The 26375-nt window shown below is 38.9% G+C and overlaps 1 protein-coding gene across 1 annotated transcript in view; it reads left to right on the top strand.

The window, feature by feature from the left end:
* The window catches only part of LOC116747184 (fibrous sheath-interacting protein 2-like), a 65553-nt gene that overhangs the window by 38138 nt on the left and 1040 nt on the right, over positions 1-26375 (top strand). The window contains 17 exon segments of the mRNA XM_032618974.1: positions 304-2785; positions 3164-3760; positions 3762-4558; positions 12211-12492; positions 12495-12542; positions 12545-12647; positions 12854-13161; positions 13164-13205; positions 13208-13288; positions 13291-14189; positions 14191-15375; positions 15377-16738; positions 16740-16964; positions 16966-17872; positions 17875-17930; positions 20543-21041; positions 22089-22182. Of these exon segments, the coding sequence (XP_032474865.1) occupies positions 304-2785; positions 3164-3760; positions 3762-4558; positions 12211-12492; positions 12495-12542; positions 12545-12647; positions 12854-13161; positions 13164-13205; positions 13208-13288; positions 13291-14189; positions 14191-15375; positions 15377-16738; positions 16740-16964; positions 16966-17872; positions 17875-17930; positions 20543-21041; positions 22089-22182 (9967 nt within the window).

Here is a 26375-nt window from a genome sequence, read left to right as displayed (position 1 = left end):
CTGAAAGCTAGAAATCATTTCTCTGCTCCAGGATTTCAGCTTCTTAAAGCAACATAGCTATCCAAGGAAGAAACCAGCAATTAGAGATTTGAATTCTAAATGGGCTGCCCAGCAGAAGTAAAGATTCCACAGGTGGGAAATAGAGATTTGAAGAAAACCCAGTTCCTTTCTTGACTAGATTTTCCTATTTCTTGAGTGGGGTACACCCAAAGTGAAATTCATATGTAAAATATTGCCAGTATTTTGAATGGTCAACATTTTTCCTTAATGCATGTTAATAATACCAATGTTTTCTGTTTCAAGGTCCTCTTGATGAAAAAGTGTCTATTGTTTCCATGCTGTTAAGCAAAAAATACAAATCAAAACACCCTCTAAGAAGCATAAACAGTGATTCTTAACTTAATTAACTTTGTGAACATCTCACTGAATTGGTTATTTCCTATATAATTTCAAGCATTTCTGATTGCACCAAAGATGGTGGAACAATACAGAAATCACTGGAAAACCAAGATGCAACTTTTAGCAAGGTTATTTTAGTTCATTCCCAAGTGTTTGAGAGTCGGTCAATTTCTATCAGAGGACTTGCTTTAAGCATTTCTAAAATCATTATTCGAAGCCTTTTAAATAGTGACATTTCAAAGGCAGACGTTACACAAGTGGTTTCTGTAAAAGCAAAATATATTTATTGCCCAAAACCAGCTGTGGCTGACTTCAGCAATCTCTTTCAGGATCTCTTAATAGGAGTAACCCATGTTCTGTCCAAAGAAATAGGAATAAATCATCACCTTGACAGCAAAGGAAGAAACAAATCACCGTCCACACCTAAAAGCCATAGTTTGCCCATTTGCAACAAAACCAAAACTATGAAAAGACAGATAGGTGCCAGAGGTTGGAAATCAGCTCCTACTCACCAAATTAATCAACTAGCACAGAAAAATAAACTAAATTCTCTAGCATGTAAGTTAGACATTCTGGTTGGCAGCCTAAGAATTCATGAATTCAAAGAAGTAGTCAACAAAATTTTCAAAATTGTTTTCAATTTGTTTTTGCCAGATGAATGCCCAAATTGGGATACAGATTCTGGTAAAATAGTAAGAGAAATGTTCCTATCTTCAAATAACCAGCAAAGTCATAGAATTCCTAGAAATAACCTAGGGCTCTCCCCCAAATCAGCTTTTCTTCTGAATGTTGTGTTTGAGAAACTTATTAGAATACTCTTGGAAGAATGCACAACCAACAACTTCCTTACAGATGGTCCTCTTTCTGATGAAATATCAACAGAATGTCAACTGTTCAACATACTTCAAAATGTAGAGGATTATTGCAGGGGAACAATGGACTGTGGCTTACCAGTTGAAGGATATGACATATCAGACCTTTTGGAAAATCTGGCGGAAATAGATCAAGAATCTATGCTTAGTATTATTTCCCATAGCTTGGTAAAATCCTTAATGGAAAAATTGTCATGCGGTATACAGCAACCTCCCAGAAGTCTACCACTTAGAAACAAGCATTTAGCATATAGGACAAGAGAGAGACCTCCTAGTTTCCCAAAAGCAAAAAGGCCAGAATTAAAAGAATCAGGACAGGGTAAAGACTCTGTGAGATTCATGAGTTATGACAGCAAGCCTCTGACAGGACCATTGAATAATCGTAGGGTGATTCATTCCAAAATGCAAACCCCATTCCGTAAGCAATTTTCAGGAAAATTCCCTTCTCTACCTCCTCTTCGAAGACCAGGTAAAAAGGAATTGAATGCAACAGCCTTTCTTAACATGTGATATCCAGGAGGCATGAACACAGGAGTGTACTCTGCCACGTTTCTGGAGGAAATAATTGCAGACATTTTTCTTAATCTCACCACCTCAGTGCAGGGCAGAAATGTAAATATCACTGAAGCCCAGCTCAACGAGATGAATATATTAGATGTCAACTCTGTGGTGAATGAGTTTAATAATGCTCAAGTCACTGTTTTACAGGATGTTGAAGAAAGGATATGTTTTCCACCAATCTATAAAGAAACTGTTAGTAAGACTGTTGACTCTGTTTATAATGATGTATTGTGGGACTATGCATTTCAATTTACCTGTGGCAATCATCTGGCACATGCTGCCAAGTCAGTAGCAGAACAGATAACTAATGGCATATTGAAAGAGAGTATAGACTACCAACTCCCATTGTGCTTTGTTGGAAAGCTCATGCCTAATTCATATTACCCTCTCAAAGCTGAAAATATACTACAGAAACTTCAAAACAACCTGAGTGAACTTAATTACCAAGGTCAACACTCAACAGGCTATACTACCATCCTAACACACGCATTTTTAGAAGATGTCATCAGAAGATTATTATCTCAGCTCATTCCTCCACCCAGCGAGGCTTCATGCTTGGGAAAGAAATACTTAATGACTTCGGATTTTAATGAGATGGCCACCTATATAATAAATAAGGTTTTGTTAGCCATTTCAAAGCATAAGATTTGGCTCACTAAATACGATTGTCAATATCTATATACAGAAAAAACCCTTCAAAATATGCTGGAGTCTGTTTATAATAATATTTTGTAGATGTCTGGCTTGCTTGCATCAATACAGAAAAGTATAGAAAGCCAAAGCCCAATAATGGTTGACCGAATGGCCAGTCTTATTATTCAAGAGATTATTGAAAATCTTCAACCCTTTTTGTGTGAAGAGGGCTTACCTCATTCAACGACTCCATTGGATGAAATACCAAATATGGTTAAAGAGGTTCTCAGTGAAGTCACAGGGTCACACAGACCCCAGAAGCCATCATCACTAGGTATGGACATTTTTTAAAATTTTTTTAAAAACTAGATCCTTACTGTATCTACAATTTCCCCTTTCTTCTTTGCCTTTAATATTTATTTATTTATTTATTTATTTATTTTTGGCTGTGTTGGGTCTTGGTTTCTGTGCGAGGGCTTTCTCTAGTTGCGGCAAGAGGGGGCCACTCTTCATCGCAGTGCACAGGCCTCTCACTATCGCGGCCTCTCTTGCTGCGGAGCACAGGCTCCAGACGCACAGGCTCAGTAGTTGTGGCTCACGGGCCTAGTTGCTCCACGGTATGTGGGATCCTCCCAGACCAGGGCTCGAACCCGTGTCCCCTGCATTGGCAGGCAGATTCTCAACCACTGCGCCACCAGGGAAGCCCCACTAGGTATGGACTTTTATCCCAATGCATTTGTAGAAGAAATTGTTGCCAGACTATTTTCAAAGCTCTTCGATCCAAAATATAACACTGAGTGTGATTTGGATAAAGTGACCCAAAAAATAGTAAACTCAATAAACAACCATTTTAACAAAGCTAAAATCTGCATTCTTCATGATGACCAAGAGCAGCCATTCCCCACTGTAGATACAGACACTGTGGATGAACTTGTCAATCCAGTTTATGAAAATGTTCTGAAACAGCACGGGCTGGCCCCTGAGGTTGATAATAAAGAACTCAAAGACAGTGATATTTTTGTGGAAAACATTACCATTTTAATCATAGCAGATATTTCTGATTATCTTTTTCATCCACTGTTTTCTGGGGATTTGTCGGCTTCTTCCTATGCTACTTTAACAGCAGAAAACATTATTCAGAACATCTTTAGTGGCATCACTGAACCTACCCAGCCAAGCCAGCATTTATCTCCATATAACACCTTGCTGCCATACACATTTTTAGAAGACATAATCAGAATATTATTATCTAGAATCTTTCCTTCTTCATCTAACATGGTTCTATACAGTGAAACTCCAAGATAGATCAGGAATTAATCGCAGTGAAATCTCTTCAAAGTTAATCAGTGATATTAGGATGAAAATTTCCCAACATGAAACTCGATTTTCAAAAGATGAAGATGAAACCGAATCTGTTTATTCAGAGGATGATGCTCAGCATCTCGTTGATTCCACATTCAGAAATATCTTGCAAAACTCTGGGTCTCAAGAAGCAGTTGAGCACAATAACACAAGCAGTGACAATGTTCTTATTGATAGAATAGCAGGTTTTATCATTAAAAATATCTGTCAGCAACATCTTCATCCATTTGTGTATGGAAAGTTGTCATTTCCCTCATCATATGCACACTTTGATAGTATGAGAAGAAGGCAATGTTTTTTTGCCAGTGTTTACTCCTCAGCCTTTTTGGAAGATGTGATCTCTGGGGTTTTAAGCAAAATATTCCACAGGGTATTAGGTACTGTGCAAACAAAATCACTAAGAGATTCAGAAAAAGAACTGTTGGAAACAGCTGAAAAACTCATATATTTGATAATGGAAGAATTCTCAAAAGTTCAAGTTAGCATCCTAGAAAATGCTAAGGAACAATTGTGCTTGCCCCTAGTAGATAGAGATATAGTGATAAAAATTATTGACACGGCATATAGCAAAGTTTTACAAGAACGTGAACTGGAACCTAATAAAGACCTTCTCGGTGACACCAAGACACTGGCTGAGAGGGTAACTAAAATTATCCTGGCTGAAGTTTTTGATTTCCGAATTCCTCCACATTTCATAGCAAAGCTGCCTTTTAAATCATATTCAAAACTCAGTGCTGATGTTTTTTTTTTTTTTTTAAACATCTTTATTGGAGTATAATTGCTTTACAATGGTGTGTTAGTTTCTGCTTTATAACAAAGTGAATCAGCTATACATACACACATGTTCCCATATGTCTTCCCTCTTGCGTCTCCCTCCCTCCCACTCTCCCCATCCCACCCTTCCAGGCTGTCACAAAGCACCGAGCTAATATCCCTGTGCCTTGCGGCTGCTTCCCCCCAGCTATCTACCTTACTACGTTTGTTAGTGTGTATATGTCCATGACTCTCTCTCGCCCTGTCAAAACTCACCCCTCCCCCTCCCCACACCCTCAAGTCCGTTCTCCAGTAGGTCTGCGTCTTTATTCCTATCTTACCCCTAGGTTCTTCATGACATTTTTTTCCCTTAAATTCCATATATATGTGTTAGCATACGGTATTTGTCTTTTTCTTTCTGACTTACTTCACTCTGTATGACAGACTCTAGGTCTATCCATCTCATTACAAATAGCTCAATTTCATTTCTTTTTAAGGCTGAGTAATATTCCATTGTGTATATGTGCCACATCTTCTTTATCCATTCATCCGATGATGGGCGCTTAGGTTGTTTCCATGTCCTGGCTATTGTAAATAGAGCTGCAATGAACATTTTGGTACATGACTCTTTTTGAATTTTGGTTTTCTCAGGGTATATGCCAAGTAGTGGGATTGCTGGGTCATATGGTAATTCTATTTGTAGTTTTTTAAGGAACCTCCATACTGTTCTCCACAGTGGCTGAACCAATTCACATTCCCACCAGCAGTGCAAGAGTGTCCCCTTTTCTCCACACCCTCTCCAGCATTTATTGTTTCTAGATTTTTTGATGATGGCCATTCTGACTGGTGTGAGATGATATCTCATTGTAGTTTTGATTTGCATTTCTCTAATGATTAATGATGTTGAGCATTCTTTCATGTGTTTGTTGGCATTCTGTATATCTTCTTTGGAGAAATGTCTATTTAGGTCTTCTGCCCATTTTTGGATGGGGTTGTTTGTTTTTTTGTTATTGAGCTGCATGAGCTGCTTGTAAATTTTGGAGATTAATCCTTTGTCAGTTGCTTCATTTGCAAATGTTTTCTCCCATTCTGAGGGTTGTCTTTTGGTCTTGGTTATGGTTTCCTTTGCTGTGCAAAAGCTTTGAAGTTTCATTAGGTCCCATTTGTTTATTTTTGTTTTTATTTCCATTACTCTAGGAGGTGGGTCAGAAAGGATCTTGCTGTGATTTATGTCATAGAGTGTTCTTCCTATGTTTTCTTCTAAGAGTTTGATAGTTTCTGGCCTTACATTTAGGTCTTTAATCCATTTTGAGCTTATTTTTGTGTATGGTGTTAGGGAGTGATCTAATCTCATACTTTTACATGTACCTGTCCAGTTTTCCCAGCACCATTTATTGAAGAGGCTGTCCTTTCTCCACTGTACATTCCTGCCTCCTTTATCAAAGATAAGGTGTCCATATGTGCGTGGGTTTATCTCTGGGCTTTCTATCCTGTTCCACTGATCTATCTTTCTGTTTTTGTGCCAGTACCATACTGTCTTGATTACTGTTGCTTTGTAATATAGTCTGAAGTCAGGGAGCCTTATTCCTCCAGCTCCTTTTTTCGTTCTCAAGATTGCTTTGGCTATTCGGGGTCTTTTGTGTTTCCATACAAATTGCGAAATTTTTTGTTCTAGTTCTGTGAAAAATGCCAGTGGTAGTTTGATAGGGATTGCATTGAATCTGTAGATTGCTTTGGGTAGTAGAGTCATTTTCACAATGTTGATTCTTCCCATCCAAGAACATGGTATATCTCTCCATCTATTTGTATCATCTTTAATTTCTTTCATCAGTGTCTTATAATTTTCTGCATACAGGTCTTTCGTATCCTTAGGTAGGTTTATTCCTAGATATTTTATTCTTTTTGTTGCAATGGTAAATGGGAGTGTTTTCTTGATTTCACTTTCAGATTTTTCATCATTAGTATATAGGAATGCCAGAGATTTCTGTGCATTAATTTTGTATCCTGCTACTTTACCAAATTCATTGATTAGCTCTAGTAGTTTTCTGGTAGCATCTTTAGGATTCTCTATGTATAGTATCATGTCATCTGCAAACAGTGACAGCTTTACTTCTTCTTTTCCGATTTGGATTCCTTTTATTTCCTTTTCTTCTCTGATTGCTGTGGCTAAAACTTCCAAAACTATGTTGAATAAGAGTGGTGAGAGTGGGCAACCTTGTCTTGTTCCTGATCTTAGTGGAAATGCTTTCAGTTTTTCACCATTGAGGATGATGTTTGCTGTGGGCTTGTCATATATGGCTTTTATTATGTTTAGGAAAGTTCCCTCTATGCCTACTTTCTGGAGGGTTTTTATCATAAATGGGTGCTGAATTTTGTCGAAAGCTTTCTCTGCATCTATTGAGATGATCATATGGTTTTTCTCCTTCAATTTGTTAATATGGTTTATCACATTGATAGATTTGCGTATATTGAAGAATCCTTGCATTCCTGGAATAAACCCCACTTGATCATGGTGTATGATCCTTTTAATGTGCTGTTGGATTCTGTTTGCTAGTATTTTGTTGAGGATTTTTGCATCTATGTTCATCAGTGATATTGGCCTGTAGTTTTCTTTCTTTGTGACATCCTTGTCTGGTTTTGGTATCAAGGTGATGGTGGCTTCGTAGAAGGAATTTGGGAGTGTTCCTCCCTCTGCTATATTTTGGAAGAGTTTGAGAAGGATAGGTGTTAGCTCTTCTCTAAACGTTTGATAGAATTCACCTGTGAAGCCATCTGGTCCTGGGCTTTTGTTTGTTGGAAGGTTTTTAATCACAGTTTCAATTTCAGTGCTTGTGATTGGTCTGTTCATATTTTCTATTTCTTCCTGATTCAGTCTTGGCAGGTTGTGCATTTCTAAGAATTTGTCCATTTCTTCCAGATTGTCCATTTTATTGGCATAGAGTTGCTTGTAGTAATCTCTCATGATTTTTTTTATTTCTGCAGTGTCAGTTGTTACTTCTCCTTTTTCATTTCTAATTCTATTGATTTGAGTCTTCTCCCTTTTTTTCTTGATGAGTCTGGCTAGTGGTTTATCTATTTTGTTTATCTTCTCAAAGAACCAGCTTTTAGTTTTATTGATCTTTGCTATTGTTTCCTTCATTTCTTTTTCATTTATTTCTGATCTGATTTTTATGATTTCTTTCCTTCTGCTAGCTTTGGGGTTTTTTTGTTCTTCTTTCTCTAATTGCTTGAGGTGCAAGGTTAGGTTGTTTATTCGAGATGTTTCCTGCTTCTTAAGGTGGGCTTGTATTGCTATAAACTTCCCCCTTAGAACTGCTTTTGCTGCATCCCATAGGTTTTGGGTCGTTGTGTCTCCATTGTCATTTGTTTCTAGGTATTTTTTTATTTCCTCTTTGATTTCTTCAGTGATCACTTCATTATTAAGTAGTGTATTGTTTAGCCTCCATGTGTTTGTATTTTTTAAAGATCTTTTCCTGTAATTGATATCTAGTCTCATGGCGTTGTGGTCGGAAAAGATACTTGATACAATTTCAGTTTTCTTAAATTTACCAAGGCTTGATTTGTGACCCAAGATATGATCTATCCTGGAGAATGTTCCATGAGCACTTGAGAAAAATGTGTATTCTGTTGTTTTTGGATGGAGTGTCCTATAAATATCAATTAAGTCCATCTTGTTTAATGTATCATTTAAAGCTTGTGTTTCCTTATTTATTTTCATTTTGGATGATCTGTCCATGGGTGAAAGTGGGGTGTTAAAGTCCCCTACTATGAATGTGTTACTGTTGATCTCCCCTTTTATGGTTGTTAGTATTTGCCTTATGTATTGAGGTGCTCCTATGTTGGGTGCATAAATATTTACAATTGTTATATCTTCTTCTTGGATCGATCCCTTGATCATTATGTAGTGTCCTTCTTTGTCCCTTTTAATAGTCCTTATTTTAAAGTCTATTTTGTCTGATATGAGAATTGCTACTCCGGCTTTCTTTTGGTTTCCATTTGCATGGAATATCTTTTTCCATCCCCTTACTTTCAGTCTGTATGTGTCTCTAGTTCTGAAGTGGGTCTCTTGTAGACAGCATATATAAGGGTCTTGTTTTTGTATCCATTCAGCCAATCTGTGTCTTTTGGTGGGAGCATTTAGTCCATTTACATTTAAGGTAATTATCGATATGTATGTTCCTATTTCCATTTTATATATTGTTTTGGGTTCGCTACTATAGGTCATTTCCTTCTCTTGTGTTTCGTGTCTAGAGAAGTTCCTTTATCATTTGTTGTAAAGCTGGTTTGGTGGTGCTGAACTCTCTCAGCTTTTGCTTGTCTGTAAAGGTTTTAATTTCTCCATCAAATGTGAATGAGATCCTTGCTGGGTAGAGTAGTCTTGGTTGCAGGCTATTCTCCTTCAGCACTTTCAGTATGTCCTGCCACTCCCTTCTGGCTTGTAGGGTTTCTGCTGAGAGATCAGCTGTTAACCTTATGGGGATTCCCTTGTGTGTTATTTGTTGTTTTTCCCTTGCTGCTTTTAATATGCTTTCTTTGTATTTAATTTTTGACAGTTTGATTAATATGTGTCTTGGCGTGTTTCTCCTTGTATTTATCCTGTATGGGACCCTCTGTGCTTCCTGGACTTGATTAACTATTTCCTTTCCCATATTAGGGAAGTTTTCAACTATAATCTCTTCAAATATTTTCTCAGTCCCTTTCTTTCTTTCTTCTTCTTCTGGAACCCCTATAATTCGAATGTTGGTGCGTTTCATGTTGTCCCAGAGGTCTCTGAGACTGTCCTCAGTTCTTTTCATTCTTTTTTCTTTATTCCGCTCTGCAGTAGTTATTTCCACTACTTTATCTTCCAGGTCACTTATCCGTTCTTCTGCCTCAGTTATTCTGCTATTGATCCTATCTAGAGTGATTTTAATTTCATTTATTGCATTGTTCATCGTTGCTTGTTTCATCTTTAGTTCTTGTAGGTCCTTGTTAACTGTTTCTTGCATTTTGTCCATTCTACTTCCAAGATTTCGGATCATCCTTACTATCATTATTCTGAATTCTTTTTCAGGTAGATTGCCTATTTCCTCTTCATTTGTTAGGTCTGGTGGGTTTTTATCTTGCTCCTTCATCTGCTGTGTGTTTTTCTGTCTTCTCATTTTGCTTATCTTACTGTGTTTGGGGTCTCCTTTTTGCAGGCTGCACTTTCGTAGTTCCCGTTGTTTTTGATGTCTGTCTCCAGTGGCTAAGGTTGTTTCAGTGGGTTGTGTAGGCTTCCTGGTGGAGGGGACTAGTGCCTGTGTTGTGCTGGATGAGGCTGGATCTTGTCTCTCTAGTGGGCAGGTTCACGTCTGGTGGTGTGTTTTGGGGTGTCTGTGGCCTTATTATGATTTTAGGCAGCCTCTCTGCTAATGGGTGGGGTTGTGTTCCTGTTTTGCTAGTTGTTTGGCATAGGTTGTCCAGCACTGTGGCTTGCTGGTCGTTGAGTGAAGCTGGGTGCTGGTGTTAAGATGGAGGTCTCTGGGAGATTTCCACCGTTTAATATTATGTGGAGCTGGGAGGTCTCTTGTTGACCAGTGTCCTGAAGTTGGCTCTCCTACCTCAGAGGCAGAGCCCTGACTCCTGGCTGGAGCACCAAGAGCCTTTCATCCACACAGCTCAGAATAAAAGGGAGAAAAAGTAGGGAGAATTAGTAGAAGTATGAGTAAAGAAAGAAGAAAAGGAGGAAAGGAAGGAAGGAAGAAAGAAGCAAAGAAGGAAAGAAAGGAGGGAGGGAGGGAGGGAGGGAGGAAGGAAGGAAGGAGGGAAAGAAGGAAAAAAGACAGAAAGAAAGATGATACAGTAAAAATAAAATAAAGTATAATATAGTTATTGAATTAAAAAATATTTAGAAAAAAAAAAAAAAAGGGACGGATAGAACCTTAGGACAAATGTTGGAAGCAAAGCTATACAGAAAAAATCTTACACAGAAGCATACACATACACCTTCACAAAAAGAGGTAAAGGGGGAAAAATCATAAATCCTGCTCCCTGAGACCACCTCCTCAATTTGGGGTGATTCGTTGTCTAAAGGAGGGAAGGAAGGAAGGAAAGAAAGAACGAAGGTAAAGTATAATAAAGTTATTACAATTAAACTTAATTATTAAGAAAAAGAATTTTTTAAAAAAAGTCATGGACGGATAGAGCCCTAGGACAAATGGTGGAAGCAAGAGTATACAGACAGAATCTCACACAGAAGCATACACGTACACATTCACAAAAAGAGGAAAAGGGAAAAAAATCATAGATCTCGCTCCTAAATTCCACCTCCTCAATTTGGGATGGTTCGTTGTCTATTCAGGTATTCCACAGATGCAGGGTATATCAAGTTGATTGTGGAGCTTTAATCCGCTGCTTCTGTGGCTGCTGGGAGAGATTTCCCTTTCTCTTCTTTGTTCTCACAGCTCACAGGAGCTCAGCTTTGGATTTGGCCCTGCCTCTGCGTGTAGGTCGCTGGAGGGCGTCTGTTTTTTCGCTCAGACAGGACGGGGTTAAAGGAGCCGCTGATTCGGGGCCTCCGGCTCACTCAGGCTGGGGGTTGGGGGATGGGGGAAGGAGGGGCACTACGTGCGGGGCGGGCCTGCGGCTGCAGAGGCAGCGTGACGTTGCGGCAGAGGCTGGCGTGATGTTGCACCAGCCTGAGACCCGCCGTGCGTACTCCCGGGGAAGTTGTCCCTGGATCCCGGGAACCTGGCAGTGGCGGGCTGCACAGGCTCCGCGGAAGAGGGGTGCGGAGAGTGACCTGTGCTCGCACACAGGCCCCTTGGTGGCGGCAGCAGCAGCCTTAGCGTCTCCCGCCCGTCTCTGGGGTCCGCGGTTTTAGCCGCGGCTCGCGCCCGTCTCTGGGGTTTGCGCTTTCAGCCGCGGCTCGCGCCCGTCTTGGGGGCTCGCGCCCTCAGCCGCGGCTCGCGCCCGTCTCTGGGGTTCGCGCTTTTAGCCGCGGCTCGCGCCCGTCTCTGGAGTTCCTTTAAGCAGCGCTCTTAAACCCCTCTCCTCGCGCACCAGGAAACACAGAGGGAAGAAAAAGTCTCTTGCCTCTTCGGCCGGTGCAGGCTTTTCCCCGAACTCCCTCCCGGCTAGTCGTGGTGCACTAACCCCTTCAGGCTATGTTCAAGCCGCCAACCCCAGTCCTCTCCCTGAGCTCCGTCCAAAACCAAAACCCGAGCCTCAGCTCGCAGCCCCGCCCGCCCCGGCGGGTGAGCAGACAAGCCACTCGGGCTGGTGAGTGCCGGTCAGCACCGATCGTCTGTGCAGGAATCTCCCCGCTTTGCCCTCCGCACCCGTCGCTGTGCACTACTCCGCGGTCCCGATACTCCCCCCTCTGCCTCCCGCAGTCTCCGCCCGCGGAGGGGCTTCCTAGTGTGTGGAAACTTTTCCTCCTTCACAGCTCCCTCCCACTGGTGCAGGTGCCGTCCTTATTCTTTTGTCTCTGTTTTTTCTTTTGCCCTACCCAGTTACGTGGGGAGTTTCTTGCCTTTTGGGAGGTCTGAGGTCTTCTGCCAGCCTTCAGTAGGAGTTCTGTAGGAGTTGTTCCACGTGTGGATGTATTTCTGGTGTATCCGTGGGGAGGAAGGCGATCTCCGCGTCTTACTCTTCCGCCATCTTCAAGGTCCCCCCAGTGCTGATGTTTTGATAAAGAGAGTTCATTATGCGATCAGTAAATCAAGACTCCAAAGACAGACTTGTACAATATATACCACCATATTATCATATACACATTTGGAAAAAATAGTCACTCCGGTTTTATCTCAGATATGTCCATTGAACTGCAGTGCAGAAGACCCATACCTTTCGCAGTCACACTTCAGCAACACAGTTGTGAGAATGTCAATAATTTCTAAACATGCAACATGCATTATTAAAGATAGAAGTGAAAAACAAAATGTGATTTCAGAAAAGATATCCAGGCTATGGTTGATGCCATTTATAATGACATTTCTAATTCAATCTATACCAGTCTCTTTCAAAAGATAAAAAAGGCATAAGTAATATACCTGTTACAAAAATAGCAAGTTATATAAGGGAGATATTTAACCGCCATCTTGAGTCATTCTTTTTTTTTTGCGGTACGCGGGCCTCTCACTGCTGTGGCCTCTCCCGTTGCGGAGCACAGGCTCCGGACGCGCAGGCCCAGCGGCCATGGCTCACGGGCCCAGCCGCTCCGCAGCATGTGGGATCTTCCCGGACCAGGACAGGAACCCGTGTCCCCCGCATCGGCAGGCGGACTCTCAACCACTGCGCCACCAGGGAAGCCCCCATCTTGAGTCATTCTTACCTGGAGATAAAACTCTTCCTTCAGGTACAGTGGATCAAACTTATCAACAGAGCGCAATAGATCCTAAACGAAGAGAATTATCTTTCGTTGTGAATTCGGCCGTCTTTTTGGAGGAAGTAATTTCTGAGCTTTTATGCAAAATCCTTTATGTATTCTCACATAATGTCCTGGCTGCCGAAAACCCATGTAAAGCAAAAGCCAATGTTACTGATATTGTTACAAGATTAGTAAAATCAATTGTGCTGGAGTTCACCAGATCACAAATTTTAGTTGCAGATCACTTGGATGAAATCTGTATTTTTCAGAAGGATATAAAGAAATGGTTAAAAAACTATCAACATTATTTATGAAAAAATATTAGATGATTATCGATCTCTGGTTCATGTTTATAGAGCTATACAAAATGATGCTGTCAAGTTGGGGGAAAAGTGTATTATTTGCTGTTAGGAGAATTTTATGATTATCAGGTGGAGTCATTAGTTACAGGAGAATTAGCAACTTCTTCCTATTCCTCCCTCCAAGAGGAGAACATCATCAGAAATGTACTTGACACCATCAACGATGATAGCCATGACTTGCCATCATGCATCACTGTATTGCCTCGTTCCCTTTTAGAAGATATGATTTACAAGCTTCTAGCACATATGTTCCCTTCATCTGAGACTGAAACAGAACCAAATGAGGAAGAGGTGCCACCAGATTATGAGTTTGTGAACAGTGCTTCAAAACTAACTGATGATATCATAACAGAAATTTCTGAACATGAGATTAGACTTGCCAAGGCAGAGGAGCATGTGGAGGGTTGGCAATTAGGGGTAGTCGATAACTTCGTTGACTCCATATGTAACAATATTATTTAAAAAATTAAGTTTGAAGATGAAGTACAGAAAGATACATGCAAAAGAGGAGGCTCATTCCTTGGGAGAATAGCTGGTTTCATTATGAAGGTAATTGTGGACCACCATCTGCAGCCATTTTTATGTGAGGAAGAATCATTTCCCAGTGACTTACCCCAAAATGACCATGTCACTGAACTCTTGAATTCCATGAAAGAAAAAATACAGTCCTTCCCACAGGTTTCTGTATACCCTGCTGCCTTTTTGGAAGATGTTGTAATTGACCTTGTTCGCAAATTTTATACTCTACCAAGTATTGCTGAAAATCCTAAGGACAAAGAGATATCAGAAAGAGATATCATGGGCCTAGCTATAAAATTTGCAAATGCCCTGATAGGGGAATTTAGGAAAAGTGAAGTTAAAGTTCTAACGAATGCTGAAAAAATGTTTTCATTTCCACCGACAGATAAAGAGACAAGTCGATAAAGTATCTGATTCTGTGTATGATGAGGTCATAGACATATATGGATCTAAAAATGTTCAGAAACATGATAGAAGTAACGTTGTTATAGAGATGATTGCTGTTTTGGCCAAGAAGGCAATCTCTGCTTTCCAGATTCAACCACTTTTTTCGGGAAGCTGGTCTTCCACCTTCTTTTCATTTCTAGATGTGGATAGCATCATCCAAAGAGTTCAACAACTACCATATAAAACCTTTACAAAGATAAAGAGAAGCTTGAAGGAGAACCCCGTTTCTTCACTAGAACAATTATCTACACTTATTCCTCTAACCTCAGACCTGAAAGACAAAATGGACACTTCGGAAATAGATGGAAGAGCACTTAATGGAAAAGAGAACTTCAAAAAGGAGAAGACATCAATGAAAACAGGCAGCATCCAGAAGCCAGTATGTACCAATATACATAGCATTATGAAGAACGAAGTAACTACCCTAGCATCAGGGTGAGGTGGAGGTGTGCCAAAGAAAAAGAAAGAGGATGAAAAGAAAAAGGAAAGTTCAATTGGAAAAGATAATGAGAAGGTATTGAAACTCACTTCAACAACAACCAGTGTGAAAAGTAAAGATACTCAGGGGCCAGATTTGGGTACAGCACTTACAAAGAATGAAATCAAGAAGAAAGACCGTTTGGCTAGAAAAGATGAGAAAGGGTGAGGTGATGAGGTATACCAAAATCTTTCACCAGCTATCGATGATACAAAAAACAAGGTTGTCCTGGAACCAGATTTTAAAATAGATGATGAAAAGAAGAGTGACAAGAAAAAAGAAAATTCATTAGGAAAAGGGGACAGACCTTTTGAATTACCATCTCTGAAATCCAAGGTGAGATATAGAGAGATCCAAAAGAAGAGAAGAGATTCTCCAGCTTACGCAGTTACAGATGACAAACAGATCTTGCATTCTAAACATGCCCCAAATGTCACTGGAATCATTTACAGAAATGTTTTAGAAATATCTTCTTTCCAAGGACCAGTGGCTGACTCAAAATCCCCAAATCCTGTAGGTGATAAAGCAGCATATGTAACTCAAGCGGATGGCAAGGATTTTGCAAAACCTGCTTCAATGAATTCAGCTAAACAGAATGCTCCTGCAAAAGAGGAAGAGAATGAGAAAAGTAAAGATAAAGAGATTAAAAGTACACCTAAGTAAACGGGACAATCCTCAGAACCCACCAGAATATAAACCTGGGATTTTCCCTGCTAACTTTTTAGAAGATGTTATCTCTGAAATAGTTAACAAATTGATTTTTTCTTCCTCATTGGATACAGATGATGCATGTCAAAATGTAAGCAGAGGTGTAAATCAAGCTGAGCTCTATGACACGGCTATGAAACTGATTGATTCCCTGTTAAAGGAGTTTTCAGATGCTCAAATTAAAGTATTAAACCCAGATCAAGGAAGTAGGTTCCTACCATCAGAAGATAACATTTCATCAGTTCATAAAGTACCTCTCAGGCAAAAAGAACTGTCTGTGGAAAAAAGACCTCCCAAGAAAAAGATAATTATGGATAATATACCACCCATGCATAACACGGCACGTGCAACTAAAATACCTTCTTCAGATCAGGCATCTTTTATAGCTAAAATACCATCAATCAATAAAATTTTGGTCAATAAGATTGTTCACTCCTCTATATGCAATATTTTGCAGGAATATAGATCTCAAGACTCCATTTGCGAGCACATAAAGAGTAATGTTGAAAAATTAGCAAGAAGGCTAGCTAATGCAGTAATAGAAGAAACTTTTCAGTATCAGCTAAACTTGCTACTTTATGATGAGACTCCAGGTTCAGTATGTTTGCCTCTATAATCTAAGGAGGTTATGAAAAATGTCCATAAGGTGGCCCAGACAGCCTGCAAAGAATGTTAGACATCATCGCTATATACCATAATGCTGCTTTATGAATTTTTAGAAAGGATAATTTCTTCTCTTCTATCAAAAATTTTCTCAACAGTAGCCAACACTAAAACAGAAATATCTGAGGATAATTTGTACACAGAATTGGACTTCCTTCAAATGAAATTAGCAAGTATAGTTATAACAGAGATCTCCAAAAATGAAGATATGATTATACATTATGTAGAATCTTTACATCCTAATGATGATGAAATTATTCAATTAGTGGTTAAGACTATTTATAATAACCTTTTGCAACAATTTGGATCTCAAGAGAGCATACAAAAGTGTGTCAGCAGTGGCTGCAAAATCCTTTCAGAAGGCATAGTTAATTTAGTTGTACAAGAAGTGACCAGAAATCACCTACAGAACTATTTTTCTGGAGAACTAACGCCACTTCAGTGTAAAGAAGTTGACAGTGTTGTTGAAAATATCCTTAAAGATGTTATCCAAACCACTGAAATTCCCCAGCCTCAGCCATCACAGGCTTACAAAGTGCCTTTTAACATAATAGAAGAAATTGCTATAAATTTTTTGTCAAAGCTTCTATTTAAGTTTCCAAAAGCAGATAAGGAACAAAACAATTCTCTAAATGCTGAAATGCAAAACAATAAGCTCAAAAATCTTAAATTCATTCCAAGAATATATCTCTAAAAGTCAGATTACAGTAGTACCACAGGTCAAAGAATCATCCACTGTATCTTTAGCAGACAGTGCGACTATTGAAAAGGTAGTTAATTCTGTTTATAACACTGTTTTAAAGCACTCTGGCTCCCATATTTCAGTATATAAAGATTTAACAGGTAAGAACAATGTCCTCTCTGATATAATAGGATTTTTTAATGGTGAAGGAAATTTCCAATTCAGAATTTCATCCTCAAGTAGAGGAAGAAACATCAAGTTCAGAGTTAGCTCTGGAAGCTGTCAAAATTATGGAAAAGATGGTTAAGATTACTGATGATCTTAAGTCAAAGAAACAACCTTCATCCAAAAAAGAGGCTGCATTAGGTGCCAGGTTTTTAGAGGAAACACTTGCCTTGTTCTTGGCTAAACTAGTAAAGTTGCCAAGTGCCTCAAGCAAAGATGCTAAAAACTTATCAAAGCCTGAGTTAAATACAATTGCATCTCAATTGACAAAATCCGTGACAACTGAAATTTCCAGAAAAAACATTAGTATTGTAGCTGCTAATCCTGAAGAAAAATTTTTAAATCCATAAAGTATAGAAATTATTTCTCAGATGGTCGATTCTGCTTATAATCATGTACTACAACAATCTGGAACACATGAAGAACTTTATCATGACATGAAAGGTACAAACAACATCTTTCCTAAAGAGGTGGCTTCTTTAATAATCAGGAAAGTTTCCAATTGTCCATTAGAAACAATTAGCCCAGAAGATTCACATGCTAATCTCTTTGGCCATCTGGACATTGGTGGAATTGTTGAAAAGGCACATGAGCATGCTGTCAAAGTGGAACCTGAGCTACAGCAAAAAGGGTTACATCAAGGTTTAAGGCAAGAGGAGCTTTCAGTTAGGATAATTCTTCACCATGGGAAACAACCCATCAATATTGATCCAGACATTGTTACAGAACACTTAGGGGTCATTTCTATAAAAACTCAATCGCTTAAGAAGTTGCAGGTGGAGTGTTTAGCTAGAACTGGACACAGCATTGAAACACTGAGAAGAGGGTCAATAAGTGGGAAGAGTTACTCAACTGATACACCTGATACGAGAAAGAGAAAGAAAAATGCATCTCTTTGGATCAGGCGGGACGACTGAACATAAAGCTGTTAGAGGTAAGTGCAAAAGGCACTAGTGAAAAGAAATGAGCAGTCAGTGAGACCTGGCTGTCCTTCTGTGATTTCCTTCCTCAGGTAGGTCTACAGGAATGCATTTGTAAAATATGGTCAATTTTCTCTTGCGCATCCCAGTAGAACCGAGGACTCCGATTCCTCCAATATAATCCTCTGCTTTCCTGGGACTAACCCCATCAGCAATGTGGCTCAGTGTAAAGGTGGCAGGCTAGTTTCCATTAGCCAGTCAAACTGAACTGCCATTTTCTGAAGAACGGGAGTACAGAGAAATACCCTTAACAACAAACAAGACTGATTGGAATTGTAGTCCTCATTTGGCAACTCAGAGGAAATGCAGTTTTTACAATCACCACAGTTCTTTTTAATGGATATACATTATCATAGTACTATATGGATCTAGAAGGACCAGTTAGAATATCAGCTAAACTAGCCTCTATTAGAGATTGAAATCCTCAAACTTAATTTAAGGTTCCACAGTAGTATTGTTTTTATTTAGCAACATTCATCAACAAACATTAGACTGCAAGCTCTTTAGAGTTCGTTTCTTCTTATTTCACTTTTGTTACATAACACCTTCCCAGTTCTCCATATTCTTACATCCTCAGGATGTACTCGGTTTCTTTCCTCTTCTACCCTTGTCCTAGACCCAGTTGTCTTCATGCTGCTATTTTTATGAACTAGTTTCTCTGCAGTCCCATATTTGGGCTCCAAATGTACTTCAATAACGGGGACCTGAAATGCAGAAATGCTGTCCCTGGTACAATGCATCTATTGAAAAAGTAGTTAGTTCTGTTTACTGATCTTAGGGATGATGTTGCCAGGAGATGGAGTTACACCGATCCAGCCCAATATTCTCATTTAACGCCAAAGCCCCTAGGTAAAAACTTTGCAAATGGAGCAAAGTTCTATGGGACCAGGCTGCCTGAAGCCTAGGCCTAGGAGTATGTTTTCCTTACCGTTATTTTCCAACTCACTGAACTAAGTCTAAGAGCTGGTGAATACATTGATGGATACTTGTTTTGTCTCAAATACTGAGACTTTCATAGACACTGATGGAATCGCCTTGGTCCATAGTTTCTTGGACTAGATGAAGGTCTTTTCTAGCTCTAAAATGTCCTTTTCTCTCTGGGTTCTCAAAGTTATATTAGCATTTACTTAGTAGTCTTCATTTATATGTAAGTAACTCCGTGGGCACAAAACCTGTTTGTCTAAACTGTAGAACATTACTCCCAAGTCATTACTTCTTAACCATGTGCAGAAATATCTATCAGTTCTTCTCCTTGGCAACCTGCTTTCTTCTCTTACATCCTTTATCAGTACTTTAACTATCTCTTTATAGCCCAGAGGAACTTGGAAGAGAATAGCTAATCCAAAACAACTACCCCTGCTAATCTTAAGGGAAGTAAAAGCTGTCTTAAGGAAACTAGACGTAGATGGCGCAGCAAGTTTCAGCCATGTTTTGATGCTATCTGGATGGCAGTGCCATCCATCCCCAGCATGAGGATGAGGGTTGCAGAAAGAACAGATCAGTTTAGGGAACCCAGACAACTCCCGGGCTATTCCTCAGTCAGAAATCCACAAGCAGGGTTTCATTTGCTATTTGGAGGTACCCAAACTTCCCAATACACCAGACACATGCCTATTAAAGGCTCATACAGTGTTACATTCCAAAGCCATATAGAATGATTTTTGATTTTTTGAACCACTTTCCTTCCACCAGCACAAATAACCAAAATTGATTGTGTTTCTATTTCTTACAGAAGTTCTTTAATTTTGTATTGCACAAAAGATATTCCTTTAAGGCAGCATTTATCTGAAAATCTGGTTTGCAGTGTTGCAAAGAGATCTAAGATTGATAACTCAGATTAACGTAAAAGTTCTGTGGCATCATCAAAAGGCTACAGAAATGGGAAAAGTCATTTGTTTAATTAAAACTGTCTCTTCCTTGATCTGTCTTTAACATTGCAAAATGGAAAGTGACACTTGACTAGGGAGGTGAGGAGAATGAAGATTTGCTCTTTGAAGCTTCCTTTAGAAAATACATTCAAAGGATTAGGGTGTGGAGGGGTGAGGAGTGAACATTCAAAGTCCTTCACAATTTTGGCTATTACTCATTTTAAAAAATCCAAGTCAGCCAATACTTTGTCTTTTTTCATGAAAATTTCTGTATTTAGTTAGTCTATTAGTTCCCTACTAAGAAGTTTAGAAAAACATTTAATCATGTCTAAATCTGTTAAAAAACTTTCAAGGCAAGTGATGAAAACAGTGTAATTAAAGTATTTGTGCATTTTGCACCTCTTGGCGAGTAAAAGGTAAAATCTGAAGCAAGAGAAAGAACCTTAGGGTTTCTTCTTTGAACTGGAGTGATAATCTTGAATGCAAAACAAATTACAGAAATGGGCAAATATTGCTTGTGATCTTCATTTATTTCTTCTTTTAAATATATCACTAATATATAAGTAAAAGCACTTGAAGATAAATAATTTTACTAAATTGAAACTAGATACCATGTGAAAGTTGCCTTATTACAATAGAACCACAGCAAAAAAGACTGAGGCGATTGTTTTTAATATTCATTGTCTCTTTAATTCCAGACTGCTAGTAGGAATTCATTTCAGAGTTTAATAAAGCCTGACATCACCAAAGTGGAGCTTTTAAAAGATGTCCAAAGCAAAAAAGATCTTATCATTCGGTTGATAACTCATGATATTAATCAAGAAGTTTTACAAAAGAAAGCAGAAGAGAGCTTTACTTCTGATGAAGATGAAGTTGTTTTACAAGAGGTTGTAAAAGAAGAATTTCCAGAAGGCCCACCTGAAAATCAAATAAAAGAAGACGTGAAGCCCACTGCCAGCACAGGGGCTTTCCCCAAGCCACTGATGAGCAAGAGCAATCTGAAAAAATTTTTGTCACTAGGAAAATGTTGTCAGCCAAAATCCAGTGTAACTACAATTACTGAAGCATCACCAGCTCAAAAGACAGAATCTGAACAGACACAAATAAGAACTGTTTCTAAAGTTGATGTAACTACCTCAAAATTCTCGACTGACACAAACTCTTCCTCTTGGGAGAAAAAGACACAACTGAGCATAAGTGTGAGAACTTTAAGTATCAGTGACTGGGTTTCTATAGAAAGGGTAGAGAGTTTCACAAACTTAGTACAAGTAATATACACTGGGTAGGAAGACAAGGGCATAAACTAGATCTAGGCAGTCTCTCCCACCTCTGACGATATTTACAACAAAAGGGAAATGATTAACAGATGAAGCCAGGAGCTTCAGTTGAAGAAAAACAGATCATGGAAAGAGTCCTAGGCTAGTTAGAAGGACAAGAAAAACAGAAAATGGAAACCAGTTAGGAGAAATACAAGCTAATTATTTAAAATGATAGATTACATTCTTTTTTTGTACTCTTAACTATAAATATTCATTGGAAGTTTTGTGCACACAAACTCCATGCCAGTGGGCAGGACCAGAAGATGGGCTTGGAGGGGAGTAAAAAGATTCATGCAAATTCAGCCTATCTGGGTTTGAATTCTGACTTTGCCACTTAGTAGCTATGTGACCTTTGGGCAAGTTACTTAACCAACTATTTTCTTAAAAATTACTTATCCGGTTTGTTGAAACATAGCAAGTTGGTTGAATATGTTGAATGTTCCTCCTGTAATCAGCCCATAAACTCCACTATCACTTTGACACACAGCTCTTGGCCCTGGTTCTGTATCCTTCTAGTGATGGTCTGGGCCTCACTGACCTCTTGGGTTGGCCCTACCCCAAAAATTGTATCTTATCATGTGTATGGAGATTACATATGATTTAGAATTTCCTGGTAAGTCAATTCCCTGGATTATCCATTTGCAGTGATTCCCACTTAACCCAGAAGCTGCACTGAACCAGAGAAAGCAAAACACAGGGATACAATTCTGGCCAGTTCAGGAGCTCATCAGGTCAATAGCCTTAACACAGACTCTAATCTATTTATTGGGATCTATTTATTTACTGCGAAGCCATGTGAAATTTCAGGACCAAACAAAGTGTGCCTGGTCAGAAATGCTGGCAGTATATGTTACAGTATATTTTATTTGATTTGTTGTAAACTCTCCTTTGTGTTTTACCTGACTTGTACTTTTCCAGGGAAAAGAAATGAAATCTAGCACCAAACCGACACATTACTTCATACATAGAATTATGAGTTCATCCTCATATAATGAAGAGGATCTGCCTTCATTTTCTCGGTACAGTCAGTTAAAGCAATACTAGTTGACTAAGGAAATAGAAATCTGAAATGAAGATTATGCTGATCGAAGAATGGGCCACTCAAGTGAACCTGTGAGGAAGCCAGTGTTTAGCCCTTCAACCTCCCCTCACTCCTTCCCCTAACTTCCCTCTGTGGTTACTTCCTGGGCCTTCCCTTCCCATCTTCTCTCCCATTCCTATTTATCTGGTCTCTACTTCTCCTGGGACCTACTTTCTAGTATAGTGATCTACAGTATGGTTAGATTAAGACTTTAACTAATGTGTTAGGTTCTTGAACCCGGGAGACAGGCCCTGAGTCAATAGTCCCCACTCTAATGGCCCACCTAAAGGAGTTCATACTTAGTTCCCTATGTACCTAAATGCTCAACCAGGTGGCACTGTCAGAAGAATCCCAAGAATGGAGGGGGCGGTGTAAGCTGGAGCATTCAGGGAAGAATTTTCAAAAGCAGTGGAGTTTGAGTTGGGCCTTAAAAGATGGATAAGATTTAGATAAGACCATCCAGGTTGGAGAAGACTACAAGAGAAAGGCTGGACTATGCAGTACCTATAGGGACAGGGCAGAACAAAGTACACTGCAGACTTGAAGTCTGATTAATACTTTTTCTAGAATAGCCAAAACGTGTCTAAAATCATTCTTGTGTTTATAAGAATACTCACAAACTGGGAACAGTAGCACTTTGTATCATGGGAGAAATAGGGCATAGGAGAAAAATCAACCTTGTTCTAACTATATTCTTTTCCACCTGGCACTATGAAATTAAGTTTTCTTTTTGACCTGATGCCATTTTAGGACATCGCTCCTGGCCTACCACTGGCCCTATCTCCCATCACGATTGTTTTAACATAAATAATTAGTAATGCAGGCAAATCTCAATTATTTGTATCATTGCATAAGAAAAGGGCAAACATATAAAACCAAATAAAGTCAATGTAGCAATCATTTTTCATTAGTTCACAATAATCATTTTATCATTTTTATTTGAGAACTCAGAGACATACCATTCCAGGTTTGCATCTATATGAATAATGACTTTGACAGGTTGTTCTTTAACTAGTATTCCTTTAACAAGTATAAAATACAAAGAAAATGAAATGTTTTTTACCTTTTTCTTTTAGTGGTGATGACGAGCATCCCTCAGATCCAACTGCCAAAATAACAGAAGGTTGGATTGGTTATTTTTTCATTCAAATTAGATAGTATTTAAAAAAGAGACTTTGTTCATTGAATTGATGAATTTTCCTGTCAAACCTAAAGTTAATACTGAGCCTTCCAGTAGGTTGATCTACATTGGGGGAGTACTGGGTCAGATAACTAGTTAACATGAGCCAACTAGTTTGCTTTTTCTGAAACACTAATAATATTTCATTAATAATTTTGGTGGAAAGTATGTGGTGTGACTATAATTATGAGTTTACAATTACCAGGCTCCTGTGGGAAATATCTAGGAAATAAGGGTTTATCACATCTATATGTGGACTACAGCCCATGCTACTAGGATTTAATCATCTCTTTAACAGTGTATGTTTGTATTTAAAGTGATGAAATGGAAAAACCTACAAGCAAGATTACTCTACCCAGCAAGGATCTCATTCAGATTCGACGGAGAAATTAAAACCTTTACAGACAAGCAAAAGCTAAGAGAATTCAGCACCACCAAACCAGCTTTACAACAAATGCTAAAGGAACTCCTCTAGGCAGGAAACACAAGAGAAGGAAAAGACTTACAATAAGAAATCCAAAACAATTAAGAAAATAGTAAGAGGAACATACATATCAATAATTACCTTAAACGTGAATGGATTAAATGCTCCAACCAAAAGACATAGACTGGCTGAAAGGATACAAAAACAAGACCCATATATATTGCTGTCTACAAGAGACCCACTTCAGACCTAGGGACACATACAGACTGAAAGTGAGGGGATGGAAAAAGATATTCCATGCAAGTGGAAATCAAAAGAAAGCTGGAGTAGCAATTCTCATATCAGACAAAATAGACTTTAAAATAAAGACTATTAGAAGAGACAAAGAAGGACACTACATAATGATCAAGGGATCAATCCAAGAAGAAGATATAACAATTGGAAATATTTATGAACCCAACATAGGAGCACGTCAATACATAAGGCAAATGCTAACAGCCATAAAAGGGGAAATCAACAGTAACACAATCATAGTAGGGGACTTTAACACCCCACTTTCACCCATGGACAGATCATCCAAAATGAAAATAAATAAGGAAACACAAGCTTTAAATGATACATTAAACAAGATGAACTTAATTGATATTTATAGGACATTCTATCCAAAAACAACAGAATACACTTTCTTCTCAAGTGCTCATGGAACATTCTCCAGGATAGATCATATATTGGGTCACAAATCAACCCTTGGTAAATTTAAGAAATTTGAAATCGTGTCAAGCATCTTTTCTGACCAGAACGCTATGAGACTAGATATCAATTACAGGAAAAAAATCTGTAAAAAATACAAATACATGGAAGCTAAACAATACACTACTAAATAACCAAGAGATCACTGAAGAAATCAAAGAGGAAATCAGAAAATACCTAGAAACAAATGACAATGAAAACACGATGACCCAAAACCTATGGGATGCAGCAAAAGCAGTTCTAAGAGGGAAGTTTATAGCACTACAATCCTACCTCAAGAAACAAGAAACAACAAACAACTCAAATAAACAACCTAACCTTACACCTAAAGCAATTAGAGAAAGAACAAAAAAACCCAAAGTTAGCAGAAGGAAAGAAATCATAAAGATCTGATCAAAACTCCTGTATTCAAAATGACATAATTGAGAGCTTTATTATAAAATGATAAATATGTTGTACATGAAGTGCCATCTTTTGAAGAATATAGGCTGGCCAGGGCACTTTCGCATTGATAGAAGGTGATAAACTACATCTCAGAATTGCATCTCAGAATTGAGCAGTGACCAAGGACAGCCTGCAGAGTTCAGTGGCAAGTAGAAAAGATCCCATCTAGGTTTCTAACTAGCATGTCCAATCAAAGCGTAAAATCATTCTTCTGTGCCTTTAGTTTGACAGGGACACCTCCTCCCAACCCCTGCATTCGGCATATTACAGGAACTCACTGGGAAGCAGTTATAAATTCAAATAACATACTTTTGCTCTGATAAGGGCTTTTGGAGGAAGAAATGCAGAAATGGCCACCTTGTGCTAAGATGCTCAAAGTAGTAAAAGCCCCATAGAGGATAATTTATTAGAAATTACAATGATGCCTGTTTATGAAAACCCACAAAAAAGGGGGGACTTCTGGACCAACACATGCCCATTATAGCTTATGGTGTATTTTTTACAGATAGGGTTTTATTGGGAATCTAAATCAGTTCATGGTGTGAAGTGTCATTCTATAGCACTTGGCATGCATCATGGCCCATCCACTTTTGCCATAAACACCCCAGACATGTCTCTCTCTTCAGAGTGACCAGTGCCAACCAGGAGAACTCCACTGTGCTGCCCACAAGCTGATCTAAGCAGCATCAGGGTGTCTTGAAGGAGAGCTGGTCTCACCAACCTTGCTCCATTTTGACATATGTAACTCCTACTTCCAATACACTGAGAATGCCACACCTACTACTTGATTTCTCTTTTCAGCAGCTTTGCTTTGAAAGGAATATGACTTGTTAGCCAAAGGGTTCATTGTGCCCCTAGGGATGAACATTGTGTGTGCTGTTATTCTAGCCAGTGCCCATCTTGAACAATATGCAGACTCTATTAGTGACTGCAAACTAGGGGCAGTGTCTCAAAGTGTCATTCAGAGACTGCTTGCACCAGCATCACCCAGGATGCTTATTTGCAGAATCCTGGCCCTTCTCCAGACCTGCACAGTCAGTATTCTCAGGGAAATCGTGTCCAGGCATCTGCAGTTTTAACAAGACCCACAAATTGCAAAAACAAAGCTTCATTTTTCCCCTCAACATTTTCAGAATGTGGCTTTGCGGTACATGTCTCAATCCTGTAACTAAGTCTTTGTCTTGCTTTTTCAGAGATCTCTCCATTCAAGCCTTTATCTTTCCCTCTGCAGATTTTGGCTTTTTCCTTATTAATTTCTTCATTGTTCTTATTTTGTTTAAACTACCAGCACATTCCAGTACTGCATTATTAATCTGAAAACGTGAACTATTTT

The sequence above is a fragment of the Phocoena sinus genome, chromosome X (assembly GCF_008692025.1).
Source record: "Phocoena sinus isolate mPhoSin1 chromosome X, mPhoSin1.pri, whole genome shotgun sequence".
Lineage (NCBI taxonomy): Eukaryota > Metazoa > Chordata > Mammalia > Artiodactyla > Phocoenidae > Phocoena > Phocoena sinus.
This window is presented reverse-complemented; position numbering and strand designations above follow the sequence as displayed.